Source organism: Drosophila sulfurigaster, chromosome 2R (genome assembly GCF_023558435.1).
Source record: "Drosophila sulfurigaster albostrigata strain 15112-1811.04 chromosome 2R, ASM2355843v2, whole genome shotgun sequence".
NCBI classification, from domain to species: domain Eukaryota; kingdom Metazoa; phylum Arthropoda; class Insecta; order Diptera; family Drosophilidae; genus Drosophila; species Drosophila sulfurigaster.
In genome coordinates this window covers 33,585,683-33,611,076 of record NC_084882.1, presented here as the reverse complement: position 1 = coordinate 33,611,076, position 25,394 = coordinate 33,585,683, and the positions used below count along the sequence as shown (strand labels likewise).

Sequence of the window (25,394 nt, the reverse complement as noted above, 5' to 3'; positions counted from 1 at the left end):
CACAGACCGACAGACAGACATGGCTATATCGTCTCGGCTGTTGATGCTGATGATGAATATATATACTTTATAGGGTCGGAGATGCCTCCTTCTACCTGTTACATACATTTCCTGCCGGCACAAAGTTATAATACCCTTCTACCCTTTGGGTAGCGGGTATAAAAACTTCTAAAGAGTATTATGCTGAAGTGCTCGATTTGTTTTTCATTCTTCACATAATACCAATTAAATGCATAGCATCATCTATTAGTGAGGGCGCTGGTAAATAAAAGCAAAACCTTTCGCTTTGGCACAACATTTCAAGCGGTTTATCATTCTAGGAAAATTATTTTCATTTCTGCACATTGGCATCTTGACGTGTTTTAAGCAATTTTTGTCTTCATATATCCACGCATTTTTGTTCCAGACCTTTCTGTCGTAATTGATTCATTTGAGAATTTAATGTTGCTACTTATTGAACTGTTTTACATACCAAATGTGCTGGTTTTGTTGTAAGTTGAACACATTTATTTTTAATATAATTTTCTATACTTAAACGGAATTATTATCATATTTCAGTGCTTGCTATTTTCTAATTCGTCATCGTAGTGCGAACTTGGCTCTTCAAAGTTAAGAAACTGAAGGGATAAATACAGATCCGAAGATCCATAATCAAATTTCTCAAAGAAATATTCCTTAATTATATTTATATTTATCTTTTGTGTGTGTAACAAACTGTAAAAAAGGCCAATAAACAAAAAGCTATGGCTAATTTTACAATTGAATTTGTTTTAAATTAACCTAATGAGTTTAGTCGTGAGCTATAGTCGCGTGTAAACTATCAAATAATTTCTCTTAATTCTCGTGTTAACAAAGGCAATAAAAAGGTGAAGATAACACATGCTTTATGACCTATAAGGGAGTCCTTAAACCTTCTCACAATGATAGTGTTAGACAAAAGATACTTTCGTATGGAAGGAACGACGATATAAATTTTGGTGGATACTTTTTTGACCAGCGTCAATGTGGTGGAATAATATGGGCAGGGCTATGTTAAGACACAAACTAAACTAAACTAAACAAAAAACCCGACAATGCTCAAAAACCGTCAGTTTGATTTTAGAACTTGAGGCGAAGTGTTGGGTGTAGTGTGGAATTTGGAAAAAAAGAAAAAAAAAAATAAAATAAATTATTCAAATGGATAATGGAAACTCTTTCGAAGAGGCCGCTGTTGCAACTGAGGCCACAAGTGAAAAGTCAAAAATGAACTATTTACGAGAAGTGTGTCAACGTTATCTATTTGTCGAGCCGATATTGTTTTTATATTTGGCTCCAAGTCGTGTTAATTACAAACCAATAATACTTTTTTGGTATTGTATGGCATGTCCATCCATGTGTACAGTCATACAAGATGCTTACATATATGGAAGTATAGATAAAATTGCTTATGAAACGAATTGCACTGATGGACTTGCCAAAGATGTACATTTAAAAAAGCTCTATAGTGCGGAAATAGGTAAAAATAATTAACCAAATGCTATGTAACAGTTAATATTGATGAGTAAGAATAAAACAATAAAATGTTACAGATATAATATTCCCATTGATAATACTGTGCTTCGCTGGAGGATGGATAGATCGCTACAATAAGCATAAAACCTTCATGATGTTGCCCATTTTAGGAAATTGCCTGTTCTTTGTGTGTGAGTATCATAAATTCAGTCAGCAAGTAGAGAAATGTGATTTCTAGTGATTAACAGGTCAGCTCTTGGCGTCGTTATTCTTAAAGGATATATCGTGGAAGTTTGCTGTTTATAGTTCAATGCTCATTAATCTTTTTGGCGGCAAAATATGCTTTATGATGTCAGTGTATAGCTACATAGCCATATCAACTCCTGCAAAAGATAGAGCTTTGCGTTTTGTCTCATGTGCCTTAGTTGAGCAACTTGCACCCTTTGTAATTTTCACCAGCGGATCTAGCTATGAACTTTTCGGCTACACAAGTATTGATTGTTTATTCTATAAAGAAATACTTTTATTCATATGTATTTTTTCAGCATCCTTTGCAATAGGTGCGTGTTGTCAAATTGCTGCCTTAATCTACATTGTCATGATTTTAAAGGAGCCCAAGCCAAGCCAAATGATTGACAATAACGATCCTTCAGAGTCAATACTTACTGGAAATAATATGTGCACACAATTCTTTGATCTCAAGCTTCTGAAGGATCTTCTGAAAGTCCCATTTATAAGGCGAAAGAATAACGGTCGCTCTATATTACTGCTTTTGATTTTGGCTTACATCCTTACCCCTCAAAATGAAGATTTAATAAATGATAAGGAATTACGTTTTAGTAATCCATTTGCAAATTCTGGTGCTGATATAGACAAGGTTGTAATAGTAGCATCAGCTATTATGGTAATATTTGTTGGCTACCTACTTTTAAGTAAACTAATGAAAATATCTGATTCTGTAATGGGCATGTTATTTTCATTAATTACTGCCATGGCAAGCCTGGCACCTGTAAGTTTACAATTAGAAATTTCACATATAAAATAAGCTTACTATTTTTATTATTTCTTTCAGGTCTTCTTAGACATGGATTCAATCTTGAAATTACCATTTGAAATGGCTGAAATAATTCGCAATATCCCCATCCAATCAATGGCATCTATTATTAGTAATGACTATGGTGATTGAATACAAAAATTAATTCTTTTGGAGAGTATTTCCAATCATTTCATATTTATAGGAAAATTGTTCTCACTGTTTGCTATCTTAGAATATTTTGGAGAAACATTTTTTGAAAGAATTCGCGATATTATTCGCGACAGTAACAAAACTGAATCGTTCTTTGAGGTATTCTTAAACTTATCGATCGGATTAATATTTAGGTAAGTTGAAATCATTTGACTTAAAACGAATGGAAGGGTTTTATTTAATTTAATCATTATTTTGTAGGACATGCTACATCCTAATACGTCGTCAAAACACAGAGTTAACTCAGAAAGACGGAACAAATGGAGAGCAAGATTCTAAAAATATTTAATCTAATTATTTATATACAAATACGTATGTATGTATGTGCACAATATAAAACATCATTCAATTATTTTATAAATTACGTTATAAATTATCTTATCTTATATTATCTTATATTATATTATGTTATATTATATTATATAATTAAACAAGTAAGAAATCTAAAGTCAATATATACGAAGAAAATGCAATGATATACCGCAGGTATAAAAAATATACATTCAAAATATACCACAGAGTTTAAAATATGTAACCAGTATTTTATTGTCTCTGTTCATACGGACAGACAGATAGATGGACACCGATCAAGAATATCCATGGAGTCGGTGCCTCCTTCTGAGAGCACAACATTATAATACCCTTTGGGTCAACAAATTCAAAGGCAATAAAAAGAAATATATATTTTTTCATTAGCTAAAATAATGTTGCCCAAAGACAAAATTCCCACTGGCATTTCATAATCGCTGGATCTTCACCTAGTTTACGTCATTTATCATAATAAGGCTTGGCTACCTGCTACAAATTCGTTATACTATGTTACATCTAAACAAGCTCAAAACGACATCAGTGTAATTTTAGCACTCCATCGTACGTGTTGTGTGGAATTCAATAAAATAATTTTCTCAACAAATTGTACTGCAATGACTTCATCCAACGATGTCGGATCTGTGAATACGGTTGAAGCAAAGCAAAACTTCAAATTCAAATATCTGCAAAGCTTGTGGCGTCGTTTTTTCATTATAGAGCCGTTATTGTTTTTACATTGGACATCAGTATCTATAAACAATAAGATATTATACTATTTGTTGTATCGCCAAGTTTGTATCGCAAAACTTGGCAAACGATATTTCCAGTTGTGAATGGAGCGCGATAGAAGATTGTCGGTTATTAGAATTCGAAAATGGAAATTTTCCCATGTATTATGATGACGAATGTAGTATAAGATATAAAGTACAATCTGTATTGCATAATTATTTTGGAAATATTTACTATATAGGTAATTACAATAACTTAATAATAGTTTTATGCATACCACACAATTACTTAATCAATTACGCTTAATATTAGTATTCAAATCACTTTAGCTAGAATTTAAAGTTGGTTCATTTCAAGGACTGTTCGCAATCGCTTTTTATGAACTTGATATGTATCTTTTTTCATGGCCCGCAGATTTTGTTCTTCCATTGATTATGTTACTTTTTGCTGGAGGATGGACGGATCGTTACCATAAGCATAAAACCATCATGATGTTGGCTATAGTAGGTGAATGCATATACTTTGTTAGTGAGTATCTCTAAATCAACTATTACTTTATTTAATACAAATTTGTTTTTCACAGTTCAGATTCTTTCGGTGATATTTCTTTCCGATCTTCCTTCTGAGCTAATTATCTATTTATGTGCAGTATTGCGGGCGCTTTTGGCGGTCGTGCTTCCTTTATGATGTCTATATTTTGTTTTATGACCTCGACAACTTCTAAGGAGGATCGAACCTTACGCTTTGGCATCTTTATCATCTCTGTGTTATTGACTAAATTTGTATCTAACCCTAGTGACAAAAATTTTTATTATGTCTTCGGAGTTGATCGTAAGTTAAGTATTTGAATTGGCATATTAGGTGTATTATAATCACACGCCTAATTTCAGATGATATTACAACAGGTGTGATCTTGCAATTGGTTACCATATTATACATTGCAATGGTTATAAAGGAGCCCAAGTCACATGGTAATAATAGTCAACATAAGGAAAGGAAAGAAACAAGAAACATAGATGTATTCGCTGTTGAAATTAATGGATCTACAGCGACAAAAGAGGTAGAATCATCAAAAGTTGAACCTTCGATAGAACTTGCACGACGTCACGTATTAAGAGAATTCTTTGATCCGATGCTGCTGATGGAGCTTATTAAATTCCCTTTTCAAAGGCGGTCGAATAATCGCCGTTCAATATTATTGTTACTTATTTTGTGTTATTTACTAACTGTTGGTCCTAGTGAGATGGAGTCTGAATACTTGAAAGTACACGGAGAAAATAAACAGAGGTGGAATTTCGAAGGCGAAGAGACACCCAATACGGTGCGTTATACATCAAGTATTATCGGAACTATTCTGGGACTCGTAGTCTTTAAAATAATTTTGAAATTCTCCGATTTAATGATTGGTATATATTCTTCGGTCTTCACTGTCATGTCCTTCTTTGTTTATGTAAGTAGATTGATAAATTAATTAAACTCAATTGACGAAGTTATTTTAATTAGGCTTTCGCAACGGATGCGACAAAATTGTATGTGGTCAAAGTGCTGGATTTGTTTAGATATCTAAGTATTGTGTCCATTAAATCAACTGCATCTATTATTACTCATGATGAGGGTAAGTTTGTTTAAAACACACAAAACATAACGGATTTCTTAAATTCATTTATATCTCCAGGCAAGTTGTTCGCTATTTTTAGTATATTGCAACTAGTTGAAGATCACACATTTCCATATATCTACAATGCAGTTTACGCTGCCACTTCTAAATCATTTCCGGGAGGCGTCTTCGTTCTGAGTAATTTTTTCTATGTACCCACTGTGCTGATTTTCATGTAAGTCAAAAATATTATTTCGAAGATTATTTAAACATGTTCATTAATTTATAATAACTTGTAGTGTATGTTACTTTTTATTACACCGTCGTGGCACGAATTTGGCAACGAAAATCGAAAATCCCTGAACGATTTACTTACGTCACTAAAAAGAAACCGAAACCTTTTAAAATATATAAATGTTCTAGAATGTCTGCACTATTTAATATATACTCTAAATTTTCGTAAGGTCAAAATAAATGTTAGCATTGATAATTACTTAAAAACTTATAATTCCCAAATTTTGTTAAGGATGAAAACAAGTCTAGCTATAATTTGTGTAATATAATTGTTAGCTGAACTCCAGATGATATATTCAACAGTAACATATGCACAAATGTATTATGTGGTGCTCATATAAATTTGCATTTAAAGCCGCCGCAACAACAAGCAACAATAAGTCATAAGATGGAAAACAGCAGCAGCAAGTCAAAGTCTCAGTGACGAGACAAGCAAATGCGATTAAAACTAAACTCGAAGGCAAACAAAACTTTTAAAGACTTGCGGATCGGCAAAGAGCTGCAAATTAATGTGATACTTTCCGAGTTCCACACGCGGATGCTGCTGGAAGGAGCCCTCGAGAATTCTGAAAATTGTGTCAGTCGTTGCCTCTGTCGTTGTCGTTGTCTTCGTCGTCGTAGTCGTTGTCGTAGTCGTTGACGTTGTCGTTGTTGATGGCATATGTGCGAGACTTTTTGCAATGGGAACATATTAAACTCTGTGAGTTTTCCATAGTAATTAATCGAAGTAACAACAGCAGCGGCAGCAATGAAAATTTTGCATAAATCAAGGCATGCGGCAAAAGGCGCCACCAAATATGCAAAGTTATTTGCCAAGCGAAGAATGCGGAATGTGCCTTAAGTTATGCAAAGTATGCTATGGAGAGCACGCTCTGTGTGTACAACATATATATGTATGTGTGGATGGAGTCTATCTACGTGTGTGTGTACGAGTGTGTGTTTGAATGTGCGGTTGGGTAATCAGGCAGCAACTAGGTCAACTGCAATCAAAGACGGCAATCGAGAGAAATGGCAGCCAAATGTATTGTAAGCTCAAGGTATACAAATTTCTGACATCTCTGCTCTCTGCTCTCTGCTCGCTTAAGCTGCTGTCTGACTTTTGCTATAATTTCGAAACTATTGCGTATACTACATGTACGCAATATAATACATATATAAAACTCTGAAAAATAGCATTCTCCTCAGGAGAATTTGCAAACTCGATTTAGACGAAATTTAGGCTTCTTTTTTTATATTTTTAAAACATGTTACCTAAATAAATTTCGAAGCAGTATTTACAACAATGAACTATAAAATTCCCTCCAAAATTGCGATTAAGCTTGTTGTATAAAACATATTATTTTTAGTTTTTATGATTCCTGAAAATTTGTGGATAAAATTTAGATGTTATTTAAGAAATGCTTCTGTATGTCGATCTGGTATATCTTACACTCTATAGTATATTTTTAATATAGTACTAGAAGAATATACCAAATACAGTAATTGGTATAATTTGTTGTATTTTTGCGGTATATTAATTTGATATATTTTTAAATGAATAGCACACTGTTTTGATTTTCTTGTTAATATATGCATTATACGTTATAGTTTCTTAACATATATCAAAAATATGTGTAGAATATCGCCATTATTGCTTACTTTATTCATTAATATATTTGGAAGTGGCATAACTTAAGCAAAAGTTATCCAAATTTGTTTAGCTATAAGCCACTTTTAAGCTTGTCGTTCCAAAATAATGTAATTCAAAAAACATTTTCCGCTATGGATTACAATTTTAAAAGCTTCGAATCAATATCTTTAAATACGAAAGTTTTGCCAGCTAAATAAAGCAAAGCTGCAGTTTATACGCCTTATTAATTAAACTAATTTGTACAAATATTATTTAAGCCGCGGTCAAAAGCCAAGAACTGTGTTCGGTAATAATCGTAACCAAACACCGTTCAGCCTACTATATTTAACTGTATCTAATTAGTGTAAAATATTGCTGATATTTAACCTTAATGGCGTAGTGAAATTTTACAATTGAAATCGGTAGAGAGATGGAAGAGAGAGAGTGAGAGAGAGAGAGACAAGTTTTAATTGAAATTTAAGCACTTAATTTGGGCAAAAGTAGACGCTGTTCGCCATTAGGCAAAGTTGTTAAGGGAGCTTTACAAGGACTTTTGGCTCTCCATTGATTTGAGTTGTATAAATAAAACAGTGATTGAGAAGTGAAGTGGTGGAGATGGAGGAGGAAGTGCGGCGCAGTCGCTGACCTCTTCAGATGCTGCTGCCGAAACATGTCGCTGACGATGACGCGTAATAATTCACAATGGCGCTTTATTTATGTGCCGCAGATGTCACGTGTTCCTTTTGTTACGTTTGGACGCAATTTAACTGCTTTGCCTGCCCTTTCTCATTCCTCATTCCTCACTTCCCCTCTCATGCCTTTGGCTGTCCCTTTGAAATGCTACCCTTAAGTGAAATATGGCACAAGTTCATGAGAAGACATCAAAATGATGACAACGACGTCGACGACGTCGGCGACGATGCTGGCGGTGACAACGATGAGGACAACGACGTCAGCGTCGACGTCAACGTCAATGTCTACGTCAACGTCAACATCGTCGTCGTCTATTGCAATCAAGAATTTATGTTTTCATCGCGCAGTTTGTCTTTACGTGTAGTCGAGGTGGTCTTCAAGTTATCTGGATTTTCGGGCACAGCTTCAGCGGAGGGGTTTGCTTGGTTAAACGCAATTTAGCTGCATTGCTCAAATTTCCGGCATGCTATCTCGTTACTTGCCTCTACAAAGATGATGCCGCCATCACCTCCGGGCTAAACTTGATGATTCCTTACTATATGTGTGTATGTAAGTGTGTGTGTGTATATACTATATATAGCGAGTGCCAAGTGAAGTGTATCCTGATTGCTCTAGCTGAGCTGTTGCTTTTCCTGCAGGACTTGCTAACACCATATTTTAACAGAGCCAGATAGAGCTGGTGTAAATTGATTTTAACCGCTGCGCTGCTGGAATTTGCTTCATTCAACATGCCGCAGCTGATATACTCTAAGGAATTATGCTGAAGTGAAAACTTGCTCACTTTTAGTGAAGCAATGGATTGAATTTAAACACTATGTTAAAAATTTTGTATTAATACCCATAAATACATTATTTATACATATGTTTATCATAGCCAGTAAAACTTCTCAAAAAACCGTTTGATGCTTCCATATCTTATTTTGAAATCAATTCTAGCTAAACACGTAGACTCATTTTGCACATAATAAAATTCAGAGAAACCACTAAAAGTTTTCATAGAATTGCCAAAGGAAGTAAATGAAATTTCGGCCTCAGCCATCTAGCGTATTTCATTATCTTTGTTTTTTTTTTTCTCTCGTTTTCAGTCACAACCCGCAGCACAGCTGTCAACGGCTTTTGTTGAGAACAATTGGCCAACAGGTTTGTTAGCCCAAGTTTGAATTCATTCGTTCGTTGTAAGCTCAAATTCCAATGCTAATAGCCACTTGTCAGCTTACAGCCAGAGATGGGGAAAAGCAGAGAAAGTGAGAGAGAGGGAGAGAGAGAGTGAGAGAAAGAGGCTGTAACATAACACTTGCTGAGGCTGGTTCTTGCGCACCGTGTAATGGATTATTTGGCATTTTTCATCAGTGCTTTGGCTTGGGCTAAGGTTACGCATACGCCGCGTTACACGTGCCAAGTATTAATTTAGCAGCTGTGGCGTGAAACTTCTCAATACAAATGGCCCAGCTAAATGCCCAGTCAAATCATCATCATAAGCATGTGTGTTGCTTATGAGTGGGTGTGTGTGTGTGTGTGTGTGTGTGTTTGCACTTCAAACAAATGACAGGATCACACTCATACAGCGATATAAACGTTGGCATATGAGTACTAAATATAACTTTGCCGATTCGAACACATAATAATCATACGCAGCATTGACTAGATTTCGCTTAAGTCCAATCTACACAATGGGTAATTTGATTTGTCTTCTCCTGAGAATGGCATTTTCCCACAGGGCGGTCTCACATCATTAGACAATTTCTTTATGGGGTATATTTAGTTTAGCATTAAATATAAAGTCAATTTTATAATGAAGAACTGTAAACAGAAGTAAATAAATATGCATTTAAATGAACATTTCACTTACAGTTTGTTTTTACTGCCAACTTATTTAAAGTCTTTCGAAAGAGTATCCATAGTTCCTTTTTTTCGTGGCTCATAATTTTGACTGGTTCTCTGGCTTTTGTTTGTTAGCCTGCTGGTTTTTGGCTAACCACAAGAATTTGCGTTTTCTGTGCACGTTTTGCGCACCTAAGTATTAGTGAAACAGCTACAACAACACAAAGCAGGAGGAAAAAAAAGCATCACACAACGCACCTGAAAATAAAACATCAATTTTTATGCGACAATTTATTGCGTTCGTTTCTTTTTGTTGTTGCTGTTGTTGTTGTGTATTTTTCTGTGTGGCGCTCACGTTTTTTTGTTGTTTCTTTTTCGTTTTGTTTTTTGGCTGCATACCTTGGGGCGTCTGATTACATAACAGAAAATGTCAATGTTTGTCAGGCTGCCATAGCAGCCGGCAGCCATTAGATTAAACAGACGCCTGCGTCTTGGCCACAGCATCTCATAGCTCCACGGATGGAAAAGCAAAATGGAGATGGAAGAGATGGAGATGGTGATGTAGATGGCGTTGACTGTGTGCGAATTGTGTGCTAATCTTAACAAATTTCGAGGTGTCCTTTTGTTTACGGGCTCGCTCTCGTTCCTCTCGTTCCCTTCGTTTACTCCAGCTCCTTTCCTATTTGAATATCTACTATCTGACATTTCGAGTATTTTCTAGGAATAAAGGTTTCCCTTGCGGTTGGCTTTCAGTTCTTCAATTCTACGAAGTATTTGACTTTTGTCACTCGTTGGCTCAAGAAGCCAAATTTAAGTTGTGTGTACTTTAAATTCTGCTATCTCCATGGAGACAGCTTTCTATTTTGAAGTAAGTTCCTTTTTTTAGAAGTCTTGCAATTTTAATTAAAGTTTCGTCAGATTGAGTTGCATATTTACAGTTGTGGTTATTTATTTGGCATTGCTTTTAGAATGGCAAATAATGAATATAAAAAGGTTGCAATAGACATGAGTATTTAAAAAAGATTTTACAAAGAAAGATTCACACTAAAAGAAGTGCTTCTTATTTTCAAACAAATTATTTATTTGAATTTGTATTGATAGTTGAATTGATTACAATAACACATTAGTAAATCGTACTTTAAAGTTATGTAATTATTATATTTTTGAGAGTTAATGAAACTACAAGAAGAATTTAACCGAATTAATTTGACAATGTTTTTTAATAAATTCAATACATGTAGAAATATAAAACGAATGTTAATTTAAATATCTAAGCTAAGCATCTCTAATCTCCTTCTTGTAATTGCTTAGCTTTTCTATTTCTTTCAACGCTTCAATTATAAATCAGCAGCGATAATTGCGTTAAATGAATGCAAATTGTTCATTGAGATGGATTTTAAAGCAATTTCATGACCAGCATTTGGCTAAGCACGCGTTGCATGCCAAATAATCAACAGCAGCATTTTATATCGCAACCCTTTCTACGCCAGATTAGAGTCGTCGGATTCCTTCTGCTCCTCCTCCCCCTTCTCATCATCATGTCGGGTCGGTCGTCGCGTCATCCCCATTCCGTCTGCTCAGTCAAGTGCACCAAAAGCCACTCCCCCTGCCTATAACGCAACAATTCACCATAACAAAGGCACAACAAATGAGCGTAGTGGTTGCTCTGATGGGGATCGAGGAACGGGGAATGGGGAACGGGGAATGGGAAACGAGACTCAACTTGGTGGTTTTTGGTTTTGTATGCAGAATCTTAGCACCATCAGATATGCAATTAATTTGGCCATCAACACACCACAAAGCGGCAGAAGACTACGCTTTTGCCACGCATTGTTTTCACTCAGCGACCAAATTTAATAATGACTTTAATTTGATTTTAATATTGTGCTGTTGTTGTTGTTGCTGTTCTTCGGCTGCTGTTGATGTTCCCGCAGTATTTTCAATTCCGTCGCAAAAACTTTGGCTACGGATACGGAGAGAATGTGCTGGCTGAAAAGGCCGACTAACTAACGAATGTCTGTCTGGCAGAATGGCACTTCTCGACTCTCGACTCTCGACTTCTCGCTTGACTCTCGGCTATGGCTGTGTATATGGCTGGTTAAGCCTTTTGAAATATTTTCACTCATTATTTAACACAATGGATCATGGAGGCGAGAACATGGGTGTGAGCATTGGGCGGATGGCATGGGGGCGTGGCATCGAATTCCAGCATTGCACGCAAAGTGAAAATTCCGGCGACTCACAAAACCTTTTTGCATTATTAATTTGCTTTGATATCAAATTTCATTTTCAGGCCGTTTGGGTCAAGTTTGCAAGCGGTTGAGGGGTAGATGTGTTTGTTGGTCGTGTGTATAAAGTGTTGGCCAGCTTTTGGGCTGATTGCAACTTCCTGGCCCAACAGCAACAACAACAACAGCAAAAGCATTGCGCCAAAGTCCAAGTTCTGAGCCAATAAATTAAGCTTTATGTGCGGCTAATAGAAAATTTTTACCTGCCTTTCATATGGGCAGCATATGCAAATTGTTGTGCCAGGACATGCAAAGTGCCGCCGCAGCTCCCCTTACACATTCCATATAAATGGAAATATACACATGCTGTCACACACACACGCACTAACACAGACACATGCGCGCGCTCTCACACACAGACATAAATTACACGCTTAGGCAACAAAAGGCGAGTGGCAGAAAAATGCAGAAAAAATGTTTAACCCAACGCCAAGCGATTTGCATTGCATGATAACCGGGGGGAAAGGCAAAAATATGCAAAGAGAGGGGAAGTGGGGAGGGGAAAGGGAAAAGGGCAAAGCTAGCTAGCTAGCTGGTTGCCCGGCTAGCGTCGGGCACAATTTATATTGAAATAAAAATAGAGAATGGAATATAAGCAAATGGCAGCATTGCGCACCTTTTGCATAAACTTCAAGATTTCACAGTCTCTCCACTCCTCTCGCTCTTCATGTGTGCAAGTGTATGTGGCGTATGCGTAATACCAAACGGGGTTGCGGGTTGCCATTATGGCTGAGGGCAGCTGTCTCTATGTTGGCTTTGGCATAATGTGCACAGCCGTAAAATATGCAACGCTTTTTCTCAGATGCGTTGACAGCGCGCAGAGACGCAAAAGGCGCATTGAATGGGAAAAGAAAAGAGAGACAGCGAGAGAGACAGATTCTGAAAGGAAAAGTTCACATAAAATGCACACAAAACTTTGTTTGCTTTAATTGGCCATAAAAGATAAAGTTTGAAGTGCAAGCACTTTAAAATCATGCATAGACAGATGTCTGATGATATCAAGCTTAAGCTAATCAGATCTGTTTCCAAGTTCAATATCGCAGCGCTTCTAGACGATGATGTTTAGTTATATTTTGCAGGCACAGTTGTTAGCCCTTCTTATTGAGTTTCCTTGGTTATTAATTTGTACTTACAGACGCCTACGCAGTGCGTGTTAATGAAAATGTTATTTAACATATTTGTGTAATTTACATTCTAGTTATCCAATTACACGTAATTGCCACTTTATAGATTATAAATAAGTTTTCAATTTGATTTGCGTAAAATGCTAAGTGGATATAAATTTAGATTTCCAACGCTTCGGCAAGCACACGCAAGTTGAATAAATTGAGCTATTTTTAAATGCTTTCGCCTTTTGTTTTACAGATTCCTTCAAGCTTGCATAAGTGTGTGTGTTTGTGTGTGTGTGCAAGTGCGTGTGTGTAAGGACACCACACACAAAGGCAAACCACACACCTGCCACAATCAAAGGCGACTGCAATCGACACGCAAATGTTAGTCAAGTGGCCTTTCGTGCGTTCTGTAATTGAAATTCAGTTTAATTCCGTTCGCATTGCGTATGCGTATTTATATCAAATAATTTATAGTTATATTTTAAAATGTGACTATAATAGAAACTGCCTGAGAAACTGCAATTCATTTTCCTACGCAGAGAGAGTAAAAATAGGTGTGGGTATAAATCTAGATTAAATTGCCCTTATGCTGAAAAATCGAAAAAAATGTGTGTGCTGCCATTTTCGAGTTAAAAAAGTGATTTAAAATCCAACTAAACTCGTTGAAAGTTATTGCAAAATCATAATGCTTTGACATGTCACATAAAATCAATTGTGCTGCAAAAATGTGCTGCATACTTTTAGGTGCGTCATAGAATTTAATATGTGCTCACACACATGTATTTTTTCTATATTTATTTAGATGTCAAACGGCATTAGCAAGTGTCAGGCCTTGAAACTGTGTGTGTGTGTGTGAGTTGGCTGCTGCTGCCAGCACTTGCTGCTAGTTGAAATTGATGTGGAAAGTCAATTAATTTTAAGCGCTGCCAACTACTTAATAATAGAGATGATGGAGGCGGCAGATTCTTTTGAATTGGCATGCCATAAAGTGCATAAGATGCGCTTCACTCTTGATTTATAGTTGATGGCGGCTGCCATGTGCAGCGCACACACACACGAAGTGGTCTCTACCACGGCTCTAATTTGGCACTTAAATGCAGCGACGTGCGTGGGACTGACTGACTTATGAAGCGCCTTGGGGAGATGCGTGAACAGTAGAAGTTGTAGAGGCTGAAGGGAGAGAGTAGGAGGAGGGAATGGTTATAAGTATATGTAGTAGGCATATGCACACGTATTCACAGCGTAGCTGGCAGCAAAGACTGCTATGGATTCCTATCACGCGCCACAAAATGCCGTTACGTGTTTGCCGCCTCCATCGACGATGATGCTGTAGGTGTCTCCCAGTTGGCATGCCACTGGATTATATAGCCCATGGCACTATGTGTGTGTGTGTGTGTGTGTGTGTGGTGGCGGCTGTGCTCTGCTCTTCTGTGTGCTGCGTTGGTCGTTTGGCGGGCTGCGTCCATCCGTGTCGTTATTGCTGGCATATTCAATAATTGGCGCGCACAGGGAAGTACTACAACGACAACTACATAGTTTGACATGCCGCCCGAAAGTATGCTGCATTCAATTTACGATCCTCATCAGCGCAGCCCACAAAATGTTCATGAAAATTGATTCAGCGGCATCAGTTGGCTCCGACAGCTGCCTTTGCCTTGTGCGCTCTCTCATTCAGTGAATGAGTGTGCGAGTGTGTGTGAGGTGTGAATTTTGCACGCCACGATTTTGTCATATCACTTTTGGCTTTTTCACACGTATATTTGTCGCATTGCGCTTTTGTGGTTATCAGTCGCGAATTTTTATTTCATTTGAAAATGCTAAACTAAGTGTTGTTTTAAGTTTGCTATTACTCATCAAGTGGAAACATTTTTATATTTACTATTTCATGTTAAGATTGTAGCAATATTTTGTGCTTGTCGTGAACATATGCTGCAACTGACTTATCTTATTATAATTTTATAAATGGCAACTGATATATTCATTCTGTCATACAATTTATATACAATTTTATTCGCTATGCTTGTCTTTGTGTGATTTATGCTGGTGAACGCTCTTATTTACAACAGTCATTTGATTTCGATTTAAATTGATTTTCAATCTTAATTAATTAATTGCTTTTCATTTATTTGTACATGCTGCAAATGAAATGCATCAAAGAGAGTCAATTATGCACCATATGATGAATATAGCTTGACCTACATGGAAATACTAATTTATTGAATTCACGGAATTGGAAATTCAATCTGCCTAGAGAGAGAGAGAGAGAGACAGAGACAGATAGAGATAGAGAGAGAGAGAGAGAGACAACCTCGTTATCTAACTTACAATTTGTAAATCACAGAAAAAATCAACAATGTATTGTGATGATGAGGAAACTACTTGTAAAATATACCCTTCAATCAATTTCCTAGGGTATTTTGTAGTATGTCCAGTTAGAGTGGTTTATTGGCTGCGTTGTATTTGCTGCTTTCACTGCGCATTTCTTGTTTTCACCTCAATTAATTTCAATTGCATTTTATTAGCCTTCATCAGAACACATTGTTAACATTATTTGTACTTGAATTGACTCAACTGAAACCGCCAATTGCTCGCTTTGCGCCACTTCGCTTCGCTTACTTCTGCCTCGATTCCTTTTCTTGCCTTTCCTTTACTTTCCTTTCTCACTCTCTCTCTACTCTCTGCTTTACTCTAATTGAAATGTTCACCGTTGCAACTTAATTTTTGTTGTTGTTTTATTCTGCACAGCGGCGCATTTTTCTTATCAGTTAACGCAGCATCTAAGAAAACAAAGGAATGAACACACAAACAAAACGATAAAAGTGCAAAGCAGTCGACGAGATGCGCAAAGGAAGGGTGAAGGAAGGGTCTCTCTGTGAACCGGTTCTGCAGCCTCAGTTGAAAGGTCGTGCTGAAGGGCCTGCGAAGGGGCGGAAGGGGGAGATGGGCAAGGGCAACAAGTGTTTTGACTGCCGGCGCAAAGGAAGTGGAAGAGAATAAAGCTGCAAGGCAACAGTTGCCCGAAAGAATTGCAAGAAACGCATCAGACGATTAGCATCACGGCGACAGAACGAGACACAGGCGGCGTTTGGAATACTTAAAGGGGGGTTTACAAATTAAAAAAAGAGTGAATAAAAAAATAAATAATATTTTGTTATATCAGTCAAATAAAAAGGCAGCATATGAATATAAAAAACTGTCTTTAAATTTATTCCTTTTTTCTTGTTTTTATATTATTTAATTTGTATACTTATAGCTTATTTAATTTGTAGTGAATTATTATTATTATTATATTATCATTATATATTATTATTATTATCATATTATCATTATCACATATTACATTTATTTATTTAAAATTTGTTTTAAAGTTTATTTAAAACTACAACTTTATTTCACTCTCATTTCAAATTTGGTTTATCATTTCGTATTTGAATTATCAATCTTCCATTTCTTTAACTCCCCTTAATCTCAAGCCTCTGCAGCTTCGCACTTCTTGCTTCACCCTCACACCAGCTGGAAAATAGAATAAACTTCAGTGAACGGCAAATAATTAGTAAAGTGTACACACAGTTTTGCAGCTGGTGTGCAAAGCGAGAAATTTTGAAAGCGAAGAATTGCCGGCAAGTCTCGAAATGCGAAACAAAAACAATAATCAGCAAAAAAATAAAAAGAACGAACGAAAGATGGAGAGCAGAGCAGAGCAGAGCAGAGTAGGGCTTTAGCTAATTGAAAAGATCGAACGCAATCGCCATGGGGACGATTCGTTTCATTTTGGATTCGTTTTGTTCGCCAGGGCAAATCAGTTGAAACTGAAACGTCGTCGTTAACGGAGCGCGTTTGGCACTCGGAAGCCGCTACAAAAATAGAAAAATAGAAAAATAGAACCATCATAAACAACTTTACTGTGTCTTTGGGGAGAACGAACGACATTGGCATTCAATTGGGCAATTTATAGAGAGAGGGCAGCTAATTGTGCATTCTTCTGCTGCATGTCAATCGGGTCAAGTGCTCTCAATTGAATGCGTCAGCATCAAAATGTGGCGCTCTCTATTCGGGTTACTTCTTCTCTGCCCCCTGGCCGCCATCATACGAGCTGAGAACATTTGCGGTTCGATCGAAGTGCGCAAACTCTCGGACTTTGATCAACTGCGCAACTGCAACCTTGTTGTGGGTCATGTGCGCATTGCAAATCTCCAGCTGCCAGGCAATGTCAATCTCACCCAGCTGCAAACGAATGTCACCGAAATCACCGACTATCTGCTGATCTATCATACGACGGGTCTGCTCACTGCCGAGTACATTTTCCCTAAGCTGCGTCTCATTCGTGGTCGGGATTTACTCTTCAATCATTATTCATTCGTTGTCTACGAGAATCGCAATCTGCGGGAGCTTGGACTCTTGCAATTGTTGCGCATACAGAATGGTAAAATACGCATCGAGAATAATCCTACGCTCTGCTATGTGGATACCATCGACTGGGTTTATTTGTTGGGTAATAGCACCAAGCAGCATTTCTCCATAAGGGTAAGTGAAAGTGAACCAAGAAGTTGTAGATAATAGTTAGTATAAAAGGTAAAATTGTTAAAGGAAACAAATAAATAAGTGAACGAGTGCGCTCGACTTTGGAATACTCAATACCAACTTTTTAGAAGTACCGAAAAATCGACTTGACTTCGCAATACTCACTACAAACTTTTTAAGAGTACGCAAAAATCGAAAATTAACTTTGCTGACAATTTTTAGAAGAAAAATATATGTGATATATATGTAATATGAGTATATAAAAACAAGTAAAGTAGTTTTATATACATATTCATTTTATAAGTTTTTTTTTAAATATCTAGCATTTTTTACTTAATACTTTAAAGTATTCCAAATATTCCATATACCTATATTTAGTATATTTTGTGCAATAACTTTTTGGATTATTACAAAATTTGTATAAACCCTTTCACCATATGGATACCGGGTGTATTTCATTTTTCACACTTTACTATATTATATTTTGTATATTTTGTTTAATAATTAGTTTGCCTTTCACAAAACTCGTGTATACCCTTTCTTCAAATTTATACCCGGTATATTTCACTTTTCACACTTCACATAACTTTCGCTTTCCAGGGCAACAGATCGCCAAATCATTGTCCTCTGTGCGATGGTCTATCTGCAGACTATGATTATCTACACAAGAATACGGCCTACTGCTGGAGAATCCTCGCGCCTCAGCTGAAGTTGACTCGGCCCAAGGTCAAGGGTTGCCCGGCGAGTTGTGGTCGCTTTGGCTGTGATGTGAATGGCACTTGTTGTGATCACAATTGCCTCACCGGTTGCTCCAGTCAGAATTGTACACTGTGTAGCAATTATCAGCGCAATGGACGTTGTGTGAATCAATGCATTGCCAGCTATGAGCTGAACAAACGCCTGTGCATTGCAGGCAAGGAATGTCAACAGCTGAATCTTATTCCATTGGCTCAAGGCTTGCGTTGTGTCGATCAGTGTCCGAAGAATCACAAGCCCATTATAGATGCCAATGGAGGAAAGCAATGCGACCAGGAGTGCAGGGGACTTTACCACGTGAAGCGTGTCGAGGACTTGGAGCAGCTGAGGGATTGTGTGAGCATCCAAGGTTCGCTGATTATCGAACTGGTGGATATTAAAGGTAAGTTTGAGAGAATGATAAATAGCAAATCAATTTAAAGTTCTGAATTCTAGAGCCAATTGTAAAAGCATTGGAGGAGGCTTTGGGAAACATCAAGGAGATTACAGGGTATCTAAAAGTGATACACTCCACACCATTGATGTCACTGACGTTTCTCATGAATCTTGACACCATACGCGGCGATGAGCTCATTGAGAAGAAGTGAGTAAAGCTTCCCAACACACATAAAATGGTTTATTGTAAGTTTGTCTCTTTAGATACGCTTTATATGTGGTCAATAATTATCACTTGGAGCACATTTGGCCCACAAATCGCCAGGTGGCCATACAGCATGGCTCAATTTTCTTCCATTTGAATCCTCGTTTGTGCTATGAGAAAATCTTGAATCTGCAGCCCGCGCTGAAAAATCTAAAGACAGAATTATCCGTAGCCGATGTGTCGCCGAATTCGAATGGCGAGCGCATGATTTGTGGCGAAGATGTGTCCACATTGGATCCACAAATTCAGGATATTAACGCGACGGCTGTCAGCATTGTGCTCGACTTTATGAAGTATGAATATGTTAGTAATCTAATTGGATATACGTATCATTTCATGGAAGCACCCAAGCGCAATATAACCATGTACGATGGTCGCCATGGTTGTGGGCATGACAAGTAAGTTGAGTATGAAAAAATATCATTTCAATTGAATGACATTAAATTAACTTTTTGTAGTTGGTCAATGGATGTGTCAATCGGCAAGAATCGTCGGCATATGATCAGCAATCTGAAGCCCTACACACAGTATGCATACTTTGTAAAGTCCATGTCACCTTGGGATTACCACCGGCAAATGGAAGCCTATTCAAAAATACAATATTTCCGCACGGCGCCAAGCAAACCGAGTCCTCCACGACGTCTCTATGGCATCTCGGAAGTCCACACACAAATGGTGTGTATAAAAGCAAATGATTTAAAATGAAATACTACTAAGAGCCCGCTTTCTTTTAGATGGTGCATTGGTGGCCGCCGATACGTCCCAATGGCAACATCACCAAATACATTATTGATTATGAGCTGCATAATCTAACAAGCGAGGAGAACAAGACCAAAAGTTATGGCATGGAAAAGCCTCTCTTTATCAACGATCCCCCCAATTGTGAGTGCAATGATCAGGAGCCATATTATTCGGGTCCACAGCCGGAGGTGGAGAAGTATTTTAATAAGACGCAGACAACCTACGAAGAAGCGCTGCCCAATCTCATCTATGTGTCGTAAGCAAAGCAAAATAATTAGATTTTAGAGCAGTTTTTATAATGAATTTTGTTTCTAGACGTCGTCGACCGCCAATCAAGCAAGACAAGTTTGAAAAGGTTGTGGACTATACGGATCTAATAGCAGGTCGTCCCATGAGTCAAGTTGTTGAGAATCCAACAACGACAACAACAACAACTACAACAACAACTACTACTTCTACTACAACCGAAGCCCCATCATCGGCAAATGTGACCAAACCAAAGGAAACAACTGCGGAACTGTATGAAATATTCCGTTTACAAGTGGAGGAGAAGACACGCAATATTCAGGATGTGGATCAAGAGAAGTTTCGCATATTGCACGATCCGCCCAAGTGCCACAGCTCTGATGTTTCGGTGGCCAATCAACTCGAACAGAAGTGCGTTGTGGAGGAGGAAATTAAGGGATTTGTAGTGCCGGGCAATCAGCAATATTACAATATGACGAACTTGCTGCAAGATCAATACTATCGCATCTATGTGCGAGCCTGTGTCGATGGCGTTGTCAACGGTTGCTCGAGTCCGGCGATATTGACGGTTAGGACCATCAGCACTGAGGTAGAACCAATACTGGCACAAAGAAAACGTCTCCAACAAATGAACAAATTATTCTGACGAACTATCCTCAAAGGGAAAGGGATACTATTTAAATTATCTTCCCATTAACCATTTTGTTACTCAAATTAATCGTTTTCTTTTTATTGTTTTTATTTTTTTCTATAGACTTTTAGAGAGATCTATTGAAATACTCAGGGTCTTAGTGATTTAAAGAGAGAGAGAGAGACGAAATGAAAACTATTGCAAAAAATTGTGGATTTTATAAAGTGATATATGTGTTACGTGTATGTAAATGTATGTTAACTGAGTATTATAATGTGTAAAATGTATTTTGCGAAAGTTTTATTCGAAAAGAGAGAGAGAGAAAGAGTATAAATGAAATTTGAAAATCCTTTTATCTATGGTAATTTGAGTTTTTAGCTTGTTGGCATTACAGTGAGGCTTTTAAAGTCTTAACCAGACATTTAGACGTGGGCGTACCCGCAAAATCTCTAACACACTATTACACACACACACACACACACACGCGGCTGCAGAAGACAGAGCTTTAATCCGGAGCCAGTGAATGTGGCAGGCACTGATTTTTGACATTTTGCAAGTTGGCACAACGGTTTCGGGCTCAACAATAAGCCTACGTAAACTAACAACAGCAACACCTGGGACGGGGTGGGACTTTGGGGACTTTAACACAAAAAGCCAAAGAGAGTGTAGAGCACCTAAAACACTACACTACACAGCATACTTGAGCGCTGTGTTGGCTGTTGCAAACGTTCAACGCATGCCACTTAATATGCAAATATGCCACAAAAGAGCTTTAAACTTTAAAACAGTGCCGAAATGCAGAGAGCGAGAGAACGCTGAAGAAGAATAGTCGAAGCAAACTAAAAATAATCCCAAGCCCAAGACAGAGACGAAGACGAACCTAGTAGAAGATGACGATGATGAGATGAGGAAATGGGTAGATGGGTAGATGGAAGCGAAGTCGAGTTGAGTACGTGTCATGTGTCGCCTTGTTTGTGGTGAACTTTGGCTCAGCAGGAAACTTTTGCCGAAACGTGTCCCACTCAATGGCGAAGCCGCTGTTGATTGACGAAGGAGCCGCAACGCAACGCAACTCAGCGACACGGCGCGGCAAGGACAACGTTGTTTGTACGAAAAAGGATTTGCACTTTCTCTGTGTGTGTGTGTTTGTGTGTGTGTGTAGTTGCCTGTCGCTGACAGCGAGACCACAATGTCTTTTGGGGTACTCAGTTTCCAGTTTCGAGCTCGCAGTTCACAGTTCGACAGTTTGCGCAACAGCACTCAGGCTAAGCTGGCGTCCTGATGCGGTTTTTAAAGTGCCATCCGCCAAAAACTGCCTTTGACTCGGTCTCGGTCCCATTCCCGGTCTCGGGTATCTGGCAAAATCCTAATCCAATTGTATTTCAATATTTCAATGTCTTCGGCACTTTTACTGTTGCGCCATTTTTCGCACACTTCCGGCGCGGTTAGAGACCCAGAGACCCTCGTTATCCTTGCACTCGTTTGTTATCTATGCACTGCTATATGGCAAGCACTTTGCTCCACATACACCGACTTCTCTCTCTCCCCTTCTTGCTGCTCCTGTGTGCTGTTTGCAAGGCTGTAAGGACTCACTCGTCAGACAGTTTGAACAATTTAACTGAGTGCTTCCCAATGCAGTTCGCCGTGAGTTCGCTGTACTATGTACTGTGCTCGCTTCTATTGTCCTTGCAACACGCATACTCTCCAACACACACACACACACGCTCACGAGGCAGCATCGACATCGACGCCTTTCAGTTTACCTTTAGTCATGGACTCGCACCGGATTTCGTTTTTAACTGCCAGGTAAAGCAGCGCCCTTTGGGCTGTCCTGCTTCTAATGGCAGTTCTACTTGTAGTTGGCATATGGCTATTGATATATGGACACACTATCTATCTGCCTCTCTCTCCCTCTGTCGCTCACTCGCTCGCAGACATTCTTTGTGAAACGTGAGATAACCCTGACGGTAATGATCTGTCGAGTAATTTATGCAATCAGTCTACATTTCAGTTGCCAAGTTTAGGTACAGCTTAGAATTGCAGTGAAGGTTAAATTTAAATGTACAGCTAAAGTTGAAGATACAAGTTCAGATGAAAATGTTTCATTGACATAAAGTTACAGATAAAGAAATTTTATTTCACCATAACCTATATTTACCTTAAGTTAAATATTTTTAGGTTATGTTAACCTAACCTAATCAAACATACATATTTAACAGTATCATTTCTCAAAATGAATTAAAAAAAAATCCAAAATCAAGTATTTTTTTGATTATAATTTGATTTTGCAGTGCGTCCTTTATTGAAACTTATTAAAGTGTCAAACTTTAACCAGACTTATTCAACATAACCTGCTAACCTTATAGTTAACCTCACATTTTCAACATAACCTATATGAAGATGCTAAGATATACATTTCTACTTACATACTTTCTTAAAACTTAAATTGCTAAATAAATGTGTTTCAGTGTGCAATTTTTAAGTTATTTCCAAAGTTTTTTTTATGATGTTTACAAAAAAATATAACAATTCATTTTCTAGCAAACTTAAATTTGAAAGACTAACATCTATAGTTTTTATTTGCACTAATGCAAACTTTCTCAATAAAATCCAAGACGTGTTTTAGTTTGGTATTTTTTGTGCAAATGCAATTTGCTTGCAGTCAGCTCTAACCTCACTTTTTCGCCATAACCTCACTTTTTCGCACACTTTCTTGTATGCGAAGCACATATGCAGGTAAGCGTTGGAATTTGCCATTCGAGTGGCCAACTCATTACTCTGTTATCCAGTCGTTTTGTCTGGCCGACATTCACATTACGAATCCAATTGGCAATGTTTAGATAAATGTATCCGGATAATGTGTATAAAGAGGGTCAGTTAGTAAGTACTCGGTACTCGGACTCGCTCAGCTGATTTTAATTTGAGTTAAATCAAATTGTGCTGATACGAGCAGACGAAGTAACCATTCAAGTATTCACGTGCAATAACCAAGAGACTCGCAACCAACTGCACATTTTCTCTTCGTCCTTAGCCAGAGAACTTTTGCGCATTTTACGAGTACGAGTGCTCGCAATGAGCTTTCTCTCTCTCTGTCTCTCTCTCTCTGTCTCTCTGCAGGTGACGTTGGCTTTGATGTTGACACGGCATGTGCTCTTGTTGCTACCACTTTCATAAATAATTCAAGTGTGTTGGCAATTGTCCAATAGTAGTAGCAGCTCCAAAGTTCCACTTTAAGTTAAACATGACAATTTAGATGGTAGATATCCGTTTATTTTTTCCTATTTTTACTATTATTGTATGTGTATTTTTCTACCTTTTTTGTCGTATTAATAGTACTAGAAATAGATGCCGAACTGCGGCAAAACACTTTTCATGTTTGTCTTTCAAATCTTGACATTTGAATAATTTAGCAAGAATTGATTGAATGAGACTCCCCACATACTACACATTTTATACCCAAGCGTAGTGTAATTAAATTCAATTTGTTTGGGCTTTACACTCTCGCAAGCTCATACTCTCTCGTTGTAGGCTATTTCGTTTTTGGACAAACATGCCGGTTGATATATTGACATTATTGTCAATCACTCATTGCGGGTGCAGTTAGACCACATTACATGTGGGTGGCAATTTGTACTATAGTTAGTAATATCGAACGATTAACTGCTTATAAGAGGTCGTTTACGGGTCATAGTTAAGGTCAATTGTTTACCCACAAAAAAAAAAAGAGAACGAGAACGTGAACGACTGTTAAGTGACTGTGATAGATAAATAATAAATGTTGGATAATAAGCTGGCAAACGTTCCATGGTGACCTCTTTTTAATGAGCTTGCTATCGATTTGTTGAGTAATTCAAATGACTAAATTGCACTTCATTTGAATATAATTAATTGCATTTAGCGCCTTATTTTTGCCATTGCATTGTTCTTCAACATTACATCTTGCCCCTTGTGTATCTTTAGTAAACAATTTGTATGACATGTCAATAGCTGGGGCCAGGCAACTTTGCTTTGCGACCAACTCGCACAATATTGAAAATTATAGCTTAATTAAGTGCGCATTTGAAACGTCAACAGAATGCTGCCGAAAAACCAATATCCTCTGGCACCAACTTGCATTACTCCGGCCACAATGACTCTGCCAAATGCGAATTTCTGCAATTTGTCTGCACTACGGTTGTTGTTGTTGTTGTTGTTGTTGCCTATATTCCCGACACGATTCGATTGCAATTCCGTGTAAATTTGCGCACACAAAAACACAGTAGAACGACAGCGGCAGAGGCAGCAACTGAAGTCGGCCATTGTGTTGCGTCGCCATATTTGTCAGCCATTTGCAAAAGTGCATGCTATCTCGCTTGCACGCCGACGCTTCAGTGCATTTCCGTTATGGCAGCAGGACGCATTCATTTGGCCATCATCAACGTTGTATGATGTGTTGGCAAAACGTGTCAGCGACTCCGACAGCCAATGCAAGAGGGGAACATGAATATCGACAGTTGACGATGATGATGTTGCTGCTGCTTGGTGCTCAATAAAATTTTATTTGCCTCAGCTACAGGTACGTGATATGCCACACACACTCTTGCTCAGACTCAGACTCATGTGCGGCAATGGGTTGATGCTCGGGCGTAATTGGCTTGTAATTGAAAACTTTGCGGATAATTAATTGCTGA

The 25,394-nt window shown here is 37.9% G+C and overlaps 1 protein-coding gene and 1 long non-coding RNA gene across 3 annotated transcripts; both read left to right on the top strand.

Annotated features, from left to right (window-relative positions):
• The first annotated feature begins 5,275 nt into the window (after positions 1-5,275).
• Positions 5,276-5,800, top strand: LOC133835583 (uncharacterized). The gene is made up of 3 exons (XR_009893609.1): positions 5,276-5,390; positions 5,451-5,607; positions 5,672-5,800. It is a non-coding gene; the product is annotated as an uncharacterized LOC133835583 (long non-coding RNA).
• An 11,184-nt stretch (positions 5,801-16,984) lies between these two features.
• LOC133836966 (insulin-like peptide receptor) lies at positions 16,985-21,089 on the top strand. Of its 2 annotated transcripts, XM_062267600.1 has the most exons (8): positions 16,986-17,713; positions 18,311-18,848; positions 18,902-19,049; positions 19,106-19,504; positions 19,565-19,781; positions 19,841-20,103; positions 20,163-20,682; positions 20,848-21,089. In XM_062267600.1, the coding sequence occupies exons 1-8, from the start codon at positions 17,225-17,227 to the stop codon at positions 20,866-20,868; spliced, it is 2,595 nt and encodes an 864-aa protein (XP_062123584.1). In that variant the 5' UTR covers positions 16,986-17,224; the 3' UTR covers positions 20,869-21,089. The 2 variants fall into 2 exon arrangements, with proteins under 2 accessions (XP_062123583.1, XP_062123584.1); XM_062267599.1 differs by having other exon boundaries at positions 16,985-17,713; positions 20,163-21,089.
• The last annotated feature ends 4,305 nt before the right edge of the window (positions 21,090-25,394 follow it).